Raw genomic sequence first — 11,189 nt, forward strand, 5'->3', positions numbered from 1 at the left:
CAGCAGCAGCCGTGACACGGTAACAAGGGCCCATGTCACGGTGAGCCTGGGATGTGACGGAGCTCCGGCAACCTCAGGTGACGGCGATTGCAGCAGCAGCAACGAGCAGTAGCAAAAAAAAATAATAAAAAAGAAGAAACAAAAACCAGCAGAACCGCCGCGTCCGGGACAGAACTCCGTCTGACGGGAAACAAAACTGTGCGCCGGTGTACTCTTGCCGTGACTCGGTGATTTGAACAGTGTAAAATAAAAATAAAAAAAAATGGAGAAGAGGAAGATGCGAAAGTAGAAAGAAAATGGCAGAAATGGTGAAGAGTAGCTCAAATTTAAAGCCTAAAAGCATCCCGTTACATCCCGTTTCCCGTGCGACGGTTTCCGTTACCGTGTAACGGTAACATATTGACGTGGCACACTTGCTCTGGACTGGTTAAATATGCCTTTTGACTGATTTGCAACCACGAGATTTCCCGTGTCACGGGAAATTATTCCGCGTGACGGGGATCCCTGCCTTGTCACGGTGGTCCTGCGTGTGTCCTGCACGTCCCTCGAAGCTGTAAGCGAATATTCCTGGCATTTTGACTAAATTACGCAATTTTTCGTACAAATTGGATAGTTAGTAAATTACGCGGAAAATTTTAACTGGCGTTTAAAGGGTATCAAAATTACTATTTTTCCCCTAGCAAGCGCCAAAGTCAATTTGCCGATGTTTTAAACACCTAATATGGTCAGATAGTTGACTTGAAGGTGTGATTCATTTATGGCCCACGTTCGGGGATAATCGAACCATCATACCCTTGCAAATTTCAGTGATTACAGTAGTTGTCGGCTTTCCTCAAGCATGGAAAGTGTTGTCGATGGATTTTTCTTCAAGTATAGAAAACCGCCAAGTCGGCTTTCCTCAAGCATGGAAAGCGTTATCGATGGATTTTTCTTCAAGTATAGAAAACCGCCAAGTCGGCTTTCCTCAAGCATGGAAAACGTTATCGGTGGATTTCTTCAAGCATAGAATGACACCAAATTCATACGTCGACTTTCCTCAGGCATGGAAAGTGTCATCCGGTAGGTTTCTTCAGGCTTAGAAAGCTACCAAATTCCTCAGTCGGCTTTCCTCAGGCATGGAAAACGTTTCAACAAAAGTCGTCCGGTGGATTCCTTCAAGCATAGGAAGCTGCCAAGCTCATTTGTCACCGATACACTGGTGTCAGATACATATTCTATCTTTTTACTCTTTTATTTATGGAATTAACATTTTTCTGCAGGGTTCGGCGTGTACAAAGTGATTTAGGATCGCAGAACGTCTTAAATCATTCTCCGTCCCTATCGGCTACTTTGACTATCGTTTTCGAAACTGACATTTCTACAAACTCAGTAAAGTGGGGGCTTCTGTAGACACCTAAAAATGTCTTCCCAAAACCAAACATGATGATGAACAACCTTTCACCGCCACTATTAGTCGGGTTCAGTATTTAATCCCTAGAGTGCTTAAAAAATTGTGTTTAATTAAATTCATTTTTCTAAATAATCCATGGATCAGTCTTGATGTTTGGTCAAAGCATAGGTTTTTTAATTTTAGCCCAAACCTTTTTTATTTTATTATTTATTTTGGCCCAAACCTTTTATTTATTTTATTTACTTAATTTCTTATTTTAGCCCAAATAATAATATAACAGAAATGACCCGAAATTATCAATAGACACTTAAAATGCTGAACGAAATTAGGGTTAAAAATGCATTTAGACGGAAAAGCGGACTTATTTTTTAATCAACTGATCACAATATTTTAGAATAATGTGTTGCATTAATATTCAACCAATTTATCCTAATAATAGTTTGGAGCAAATTGAATATTTTGTTTGTATGCCTTTGAGATCGCAGGAATCACTTTTCCCTATAATAATCGAGTAGAGGCCGATACGGGCGAATGTGACTCCATGACTCACTTTGTACCATCATCCCCGATCCTCCTTTAGTGGTTCCGAACCATATGGAGTTAGTAATCTCATGGATTATGAATGGGGTGTAACCTTCACGGGTCAATCGTTGTTGCCTTTCGTTGTCCCTTATCGTGGTTGCCTTTTTATGATCCGTGAACGGTTTACAAGTTCCTTAAAAACTTGTTGGCGGCTCCCTACTTTATTTATCCCTAATCATGTTATGTCAATTCCTACTTCCTATGAGTGCCACGCATATTCACACATGCTTTAACGTAGGCGCAATTCAAACGACGCCTACACAAATGCATGAACACTTTTCTATATGAAATGGGTATGCATGCTTTAAGATATTCACGATTGATTGAAACATAAAGTATGCTAAGCGTAGAGAACTAATGAGGCGCAATCCACTTTCATCCCAACAAATCTAGCCGTGTTTTCCCTATGGTTTCAAATCTTCTCTTAGTAAGCATCCCTATGGTTCCTCGAAGGAACCGGAAAAAGAGTAGAAATTGAGGGTTTCTCAACATCTTGACCTTGCATCCCATTTCCTTAGGCTTTAACTCATAATGCCCTCCCTCGGTGTATGACTCAACCACTAGGTCGAAAGGACTTTCCCAAAGGTTGTAACGTAAGGGCAAAAGGTTAGGGGTAGGCTAAAATTTTAAAATTTGGTGGTATCCCTAAAAGTAAAGCAAAGAAGGCGCCTTTCTTAGAATCACAATCAATTCAAGTAGTCACCAAACAAAAACAAACTAACACCCCCAAGCTTATTCAAAGCTAAATCCACAAGTATATATACAAAAAGCGTAAATGCTTCTCCCCCAAGCAAAAAGGAAGCATTGTCCTCAATGCTTGAAAAGGGAAAAGGAATTGTATCAAAATATTTTTGGATTTTCTCATTTTCACTTTTTATTTTTTTTTCTTTTTGTTTTTGTATTTTCATGTCATTCTAAGCAATTGTCCATGCCTATTTATGTAAGGACGGCTTTTACAAATTTGCAATTGCATTGTCCTTGCCTTTTGTTTTACTTTGGACGGCTTTTACTTTATTCACTTGCCATTATTCACACAAATATCACAAACTAAACTTGCTTTCAAGAGAACCAAATATCCAAACTCCTCCACCACAAATTCCCACAATAATGATCAATTGCTTCACAAAAACCAATAATGGAAACGAAAATGAAACAAAAGGCTTAAGATCTAAATATGTGGCTTGAAAAGAAGGGAAAAGGCTCAAATGGTGAGCAAGAAGGAAAATTTAAACCCAATGAACCATAAACAAAAAAAATCAACCTAGAAAAGAAAAATTACCACCCCGAAAAGATGCCTTTGTCCTCCCTAGTTGGTTCGGTCTCGAGTTTGAGAATTACGAGTCAAGATTTTAGATAAGGTCCGCAGTAGTCAAGGATCCATGCCGCTCAAGCAAATATATATTAAAGGCTTGAAAAATAATGAACCTCACATGGATGTAGCAAAAAACTCACTATAGGCGTCAAATGAACCAAGGGAAGCAACTCCGTCTTACCACAAACTAACGGAATCCGGTTTTAAGGCCCCAAAAGTTCTAAACCACTACCTTAGCATACCCTATCCTAGATTCAACAGCAAATATTCTCAAAACATGCACACCAATTAAACATAGGAAAGCAAACATGCAAAGGCAAAATTACGAGATGTAGAATGTCCAAAGAAAAGATCTGAACAAGCAGGAAAAGAAAGAATAGCCTCAAAAATGTTTGATTTCTAATTTGAAAGAAAGAAAAGAACTAAAAAAATAAAAGAAAGTGAGAAAATTACAAGAAGGCAAGCAAATACAAGTAATACCCAATCCTCAAACAACTGGTCATTTGACTACAACGCCAATGACCCCAATTACACGCTAGGTATTACAAAGCAAACATCCTCGAACCATTCAACTTATCCTAAAGATAATCCTAAACTAAGTATCCAAGAAAAGAAAAAGAAGAGATATAGAAAGATCTCACCGGGCGCCAAATCTATGCTACATAATCAAGGTGTAAGAGCACCTTACGAATCGTTGAAATCCAAAGCTTAAGCAATAGAGCACGATGAGAAATAAAGAACTATATACAAAGAAAATTGTTAGTAACTTCCAAATAAAATAAAAGAAGAAAAGACAGAAATTAAAATAATGAAAATAAAGGAAAAGCAAGTAATGATAGCAACATGAGTAGTATCAAATAAGACATTAGACCGAAACTGTAACAGGAAACATGATATCAGATAATCATCTTCAGAAATCATCATAACAGAGATACAGAGAAACACATCAGACAGAATCAGCGAATCAAAAAACAAGGCCAAATAAAAAATCAGGCAGAAAAATCAATAGAAGCACAGCATCATCATCATAAAACCAAAGGACTAAAAGATCGACACCAGAAGCAGACGAGACCAGGAATGAACTACAAAAGCAAGGGGGAAAACAATAAAGCACAACAATCAAACGACATAAAACACCTCCAAGCTTAAAATAGGCCGCCCCCTAACTCTAAACCTAAAGACGAGTAAGCAATAGAGAGACATCATATAAAGCACATAGGAAGGGGGGGCCATGGTAGTATAATTCTGCACTATGGCAAGGGGTAGATGAGAACTCCCCTCATCAGTCTCCATTAAATGACTAGAGCATGCCATCTCACTCACCTCCATGGGAGCCTTACCCCTTAACCGATTTTCTCTCCTAATTCTATCAACCTCGAAATAATGAGACCAATCATCTAAGACCATATCACCCGACCTACCCCACCTACCAAAAGTCTCGGGGTCTGGAAAAGGCGAAGGATTAGCCGGATCATATGCATAATCACAACCACCGGGTCGCTTATAGTCGTAAGTGCCCAGGGTAGTGCCTGTGATAGAACTAGGGTGAATATGGGGGCCCTCCAATAACGGTAACAAAGTCTAGGACCCATAGTGGGATCAAAATGCTCCCACTGAGGGACAGGACCTTGTTGGACCGGGAGGTACGGATAATTGAAATAAGGTTCTATTTCCCCCCTCCAAACACGCAAATTATATTGTCGATACATATGGTAATCATAACCAAGGGAAGGGGGTTGTATAGTAGGCATGGAGTACAACACGTTAGCAATAGAATCAAGCTTGGCATGAATGGTTGACATATCAAATGTAGAAGAAGTGGGAGAGGGGGAAAGAATAGGTGTAACTCCCGGTTCAACCGGGGGAAGAGAATGAAGCATTCGATGAGCACGCATTGGTTGAATGACCTCTTGTACAATTTGTCCTTCGTCGGATAGAAGGATTAATATCTCGCACCAGGGGCCTCCAAGACAAGGAATCTCTTTCCTCGGGTCGAGTAGTTGCCTCCTTGCAAGGGATGAGGAACCATTCCTTATACCGGGAAACTTTCCAAATAAAAACATCATCCTTCCTAGTTCGATCGAGAAACTTTTGATTCACAAGGGCTGAGATGTTGAGGAAGTGAGAGGGAGACTTTTCTCGTGGATCATTAATTAGGAGAAGCTCATCTAACAAAGTCTTGTAGTCATTATTGATGCAAAGAGCTAGGATAGAAATCATCCCACCCAATTGGATGCACCCCGATAGGCAAACTCCATCACGAATATCCAAGAATCGAGAGATCAAATGCTCCGTGAAATTCACCGACTGAATCTCAAAGTCGTTTTGGTACTCTATCCACAACCAAAAAAGCTCCTCACGAGAGATAGCTCCCAAAGAGTCCATGGAGCAAAGAGCGTTTGTGAGGATTTGGTTGAAATACCGCATAGCCGGATAAATCATAGAAACGGACTTTGAAATTTGAGGGTCATACTTTCCTTCCTCCGAGATACTCCTCCACCAACGTTGCACATCATATCCATGATCACTTTTCATTCAACTATGAGCCGGATAGATACAATGATCCGGATCCTTGACCCAAGGAAACTTGAAATATGAACATAGTTGAGCATCCACCAATGAGTGATCATTGTTGAAGAGTTGGAAAGTCAAAATCTTTGAGTAATTTGCACTCGGTTCATGGACAACTTTAAGAAAAGAAAGGAATTCATAAGTCACCCTGGCATAAGTAGGGGAAGTCAAATCCAAAAACTCTAAAAGATCAAGGCCCACCGCATGAAGGCGAACATCCTCATCAATCCCTAGAAACTTGGTTGTTGATTGATCGTAGAATCTCGTTGGTCTAAGATTTCTCTTGAATAGACACTTGAAACAATCCCAATGTGATTCTTTTGAAAATTCAATGCCATAAGTTTCTTCAACCTCAGGTGGAGGTGGAACAACATACCTAGGCTTGCTTGAACTTGCTCTAGCTCGCTTCTTATGACGAAGTGTGGCCATCTACAAAGTATCAAGAATTAGCATAAGTAGTTGTTCAAGAACAAGCACAAAATGGAAATATCTCACAATAGAAGCAAGAGATGGTAACAAATGAACAATGCCATTAATAACATCATGAATATTAAGAAAATAAACATGGATTGAAGGCAAATTTAAACATAAGAAACCAAATCATGAGTCAAATTGCGCAAAATAAATCTTAAACATTGAATTATCAAAGATATGAAACTATCATAAAGAAAACCCATGAGAGAGAAAATAACCAACAATGGTTATTCAAGAATTCCATCAAAGTTTACACATTTATCATGAAGAAACTTCAATTCAATACTCAATGATATCATTCAACATAAATTTCAAGTTAAAAGAACTAACCATAGAGTTTCACCATGAAATCATAACAAGGGTTTAAGCATGAATCAAATAGGAAGAAGATAAATAGACAATAAGAAACCATACCTTAATGAAGACTTGGAATGCTTGTAAAATGCTCAAAATTAAGACGTAAGAACAAATAGAAATCCTAAAAAAAGCTCCAAACCTCAACACAAAACTTAAAATTTTTTAAAAAGTCCTAATTTTTTATTGAATTGGGGAAGAAAATCTGAAATTTTTGGGTTTTAGATTTGAAAACTTGATATTGACAATTGTAATTGAGGTTGAAATGATAGCAAATGAGGTGAAGCAGGTTTGATATTCCAAGAGGGTATAGGGTTTTAGGAGGGAAAATGAGAGAATTCAAAGAGTAGGGTGCGTTTTGGGGTTATAAGGGCTGAGCAGGTGCGTGCACGCAATAGAAGGTCGCGCCCGCTCCCGATAATCTCGCACCTGCAGGAGGATACCCACGCCCGCGGGTAATATTTGTTGTGCATGCACGCAGCCTGGTGCGTGCGCAGCACATGCAACTCGAGAAGGCTCTAAAAAGAGAAACACCCTTAATGATGCTTTCGTGTTTGCATTCTAACCATCCCTATCGAATGTCATGTTCAAGGACTCAAATATTTCATAAGAAAAAATCAAAAATATGTTTGAAAATGTATAAAAATCAATGGGAATGCAAACACGAAAACATATAACCTCAACGAACCCTTTCCTCTAAGCTTAACCAAACCTTATGAAATCTTGAAGTAGCACCAAAATTTTTGGAAATTTTCTCCGATCAAAACTCATGGTACCTAGGATCAAAAGAACAAACAAAAATAAAGAGAAATAAGAAAAGTTCTCAAAGGAGGAAGTATAGAAAATTGTAAAATCAAAGAAAAAGGTTAGAAAACCGGGTTGCCTCCCGGGTAGCGCTTTTGGTTAACGTCATTAGCTCGACGTCCTCCACCAATTAAGGTGGTTGTCGAAGAAACAGTGAATCAAAGAAACCAAAAAGAACATCATCAAAATACTTCATTAGACGATTGCTATTAGCCTTGAACGGAGAAAGAGAATCTTTCATTGAGATTTCTACAAAACCATTTAGAAAACCACTCTTGACCGAATTGGGACCACTTCATCTTGATCCCTTGATTCTAAGGTGTGATTGAAGAGGTTTGATCTCAACCATTGGTACACCCTTACCTTCCTTTGAAGTGGAGGCTTGCAAAGCTTCTTGGCTTGAGATATTCATGCACATATGCCCATCCACTTCCTCAATGCTTCCATTTAGCAAATCCTCATACATTGCCACTTCCTTGATAGGAGTACCTATCTTATCCTTATTCAAAAAGACATTCTCAAGAGGATCATTAGAAGTGAGCAAGTGCTCATGCATGGAAGATACAACAATATCAAGAGAATCGATCAACATGCAATTTTCTAAAGAAGAACATGGATACTTCATGCTTTCATTCAAGTCAAATCTAATAACCTCTTCTCCTACCTTGAGTGAAATTTTTGTACTCTTAACATCAATCATAGTACCCGAGGTAGCAAGAAAAGGTATACCAAGAATAATAGGAATGGTAGCATCTTCATCCATTTCAAGCACCAGAAAATCTACCGGAATTACAAACTTCCCTACTCTCAAAGGAACATCCTCAACCGTCCCCTTAGGAATCTTAATTGACCTATTGGCCAATTGCAAGGTAATCTTAGAAGGAATAAGTTCCCCTAACTCAAGTCTTTGATAAACCGATTATGGCATTATTAAGCTAACACTAGCTCATAAGTCACATAAGGCATTATCAATTTGCATCTTGTTAATGGCACAAGGGATAGAGAAGTTTCCGGGATCTTTCAACTTGGGTGGCATCTTGTTCATTATAATTGCACTACAATTCTCGGTCAAGTTGACCGTCTCCACCACATCACAAGACCTCCTACCACTCAAAATGTCTTTGAGAAATATTGCATAGTTGGGCATTTGGGTAACAACTTCGGTAAAAGGTAGAGAAAGATGAAGTTGCTTAATAATGTCAATAAATCTTCCAAATTGTTCATCTAACTTATGTATCATGAATTTTTGTGGATATGGAAGCTTGGGTTTCACAATTTATTTCTCCACTCTCACCTCTCTAGGTGTCTCAATCACAACCTCACTCAAAGATGCACTATTTCTCTCATCCTCTACCAAGGCCTCCTTAGTTCCACTCTTCCTAGGAAAACTCTCCTCAAGAACCTTACCACTTCTTTTAATAATATCATTCACGGGTATCTTGGGATCTAAGCCTTGGGAAGGTAAAGAAGAAGGACTAGCATGGTCTTTCAAAGCATTGGCATGTTGAGAAATTTGGTTTTCTAGCATCTTATTATGAGTCATCACCTCATTGAATTTCTTGTCACTTACGACCATGTAAGTGCTCAACAACTTTGTTTGATTTTCAATGATTTCCTCCAAATTAGTCCTAGAATAAGAGGATTGTGAATAGGAATTAAAAACTTGAGTCTTTGGAGCAAATCTGGGTGGAGGGCCTCTTTGAGCATTATTTTAAAAATTAACTCTCCCTTAATTGTTCCAACACTACAATTAATTGACCTTTGTGCCACGGGTAAAATCGTGGCACAAGTTTAAAATTCCTGTGGCTATGCAACATAGCCACGGGAATTTTGAAATTAACTCCCGTGGCATAAGTGACCGTGGCTAGGAATTTGCCTAGGGAAAACGAATGTGTTGAAATTATTAAAATTTATGCCACGGGTATTCACGTGGCAAACAAATACTCTTGCCACAATACTAACGTGGCTACCAAATTATTAGCCACAAATTATACTGTGGCTAATGAGTTTTGTCGGCACAAATATTACTGTGGCTAATTAGTTTTTTTGCCACTAATACTATCATGGTTAAATAAACCTATTGCCACAATTGCTACCGTGTCAAATAAACTTTGTTCCTACAAATATTGTCCTGACTAAAATAAAGTTAAAGGCACTAGGTCAAAATCAGTGACCTAATTACTTTAGACAGTTTTTTTTTCTAGTGCCTTTTATGCCTTTTTTTCTTTCAATTTGAACAACAAATAATACATAAAACTTATATATTTTCATTAATAACTTGGTAAATTACACTTTTCAACCAAAAAAACAAAATTGAAAAATAATTACAATAAAAGTACAATATAATTAGAGCAGCAACACTTAGAAGAAGCAACAACAACTTCCAGCAACTAGTTTAATCTTCATAGAGCAGTCTTCAGATCCAAAGGCTTCATCTTTAAGCATAACTTCTTGAAAATGATTATGTCTGCCAATGAAATTTAAGATAGAAGCAAGAACCACAAATAGAGTACAAGACTATTCAAAACTATGAGAGTTTATAAAATGCATTATGGAGTTATAACTCACATCAATCTTTGCCTCAAAAGCTAGGTCAAATGTCAAAAGAGCTAGCTTCAAATCCATGAGATCATAATCACTAATTTCTTTTATCTTCTGCATTACAAAACAATACTCTATTTTCAGCTTATCATTTCATACAATAAATCGATAACTCTTAACTATGTTATACAAAGCACATTAATACATTATAGCCATGATCAAAGTTATTAACAAGAAGCCATCAACTTCCTATGGACCTTAATAAAGAAAGAAAATCAAACATTTTATGATAGTTGAATTAGATCTCCGTATAGTTAGGCAAAACACTCTAATCATCTAGGACAACAAAATTTATGCAATGCTTCATAAATCATAACTAACGGAAATCCAACTTGGACAATACAAAAAATATATATGTATATATATAAACAAAGAATTCAATTAACTCTTTCCTAACTCATAAATAACTAATTAATTATAAGCATGCTATGGACCAACATACATAATTAACTCACCCTAATAAGAAACAACTCCATAGTTATGAAATCAGATTAGGGAACTTCACCATCCAGTTCACTAGAAATGTGAGCATATCCTTAAATTAGTCGCAAAAAAAAAAAAAAAAAAAAAAAAAACAAAAAAAGGTTGAATATCGAAATTCAGAAACAGCCTTGGTACTTGCAGAATAAAAAAATTCAACAGTAAACAAATGCTTCCTAGTCCATATTAGAAGCTGCATACCTGACATTAAAATAAGGTGAAGTGTTTGAAAACTATCATCCTACTCTAGCAAGAGATTCAACAAAGACTAGATCATAATGGTTTATTTAAGGGGATTCCACAAGAAAAAAAAAATTGTGTCAATGAACCTCTGAGTAATCTTTTTAGATCATGATGTCAAGGCTGACAAACCCCGAACTGTAAAGTGGTTTCTGTAAGAAAACAAGGCACCAAAAATGATACAAGGAAAGGAGATTGGCATGTTTAAAACAATAATACATGGGGAGAAGAATCTAATTGAATATGTTGTATCCCAGTCCAATCAAACATAATACATAATTTTCAATTTTTGCTTTAACTATTTTAACAGTAAGTGAGCCAATTGATTAAAATAGAGATAATAATGTAATATTGTGAAATTATTAACCATCTAACTAAAAT

At 37.3% G+C, this 11,189-nt stretch overlaps 1 protein-coding gene across 1 annotated transcript; it reads right to left on the minus strand.

Annotated features, from left to right (window-relative positions):
- Window positions 1-8,433: 8,433 nt before the first annotated feature.
- LOC110704228 lies at window positions 8,434-9,063 on the minus strand. The gene is made up of 2 exons (XM_021882020.1): window positions 8,782-9,063; window positions 8,434-8,676 (listed from the first exon to the last, which is right to left on the minus strand). Exons 1-2 carry the CDS (start codon window positions 9,061-9,063, stop codon window positions 8,434-8,436), a joined length of 525 nt encoding a protein of 174 aa, XP_021737712.1.
- Window positions 9,064-11,189: the final 2,126 nt, after the last annotated feature.

The sequence above is a fragment of the Chenopodium quinoa genome, unplaced genomic scaffold (assembly GCF_001683475.1).
Source record: "Chenopodium quinoa cultivar QQ74 unplaced genomic scaffold, ASM168347v1, whole genome shotgun sequence".
NCBI lineage: Eukaryota > Viridiplantae > Streptophyta > Magnoliopsida > Caryophyllales > Amaranthaceae > Chenopodium > Chenopodium quinoa.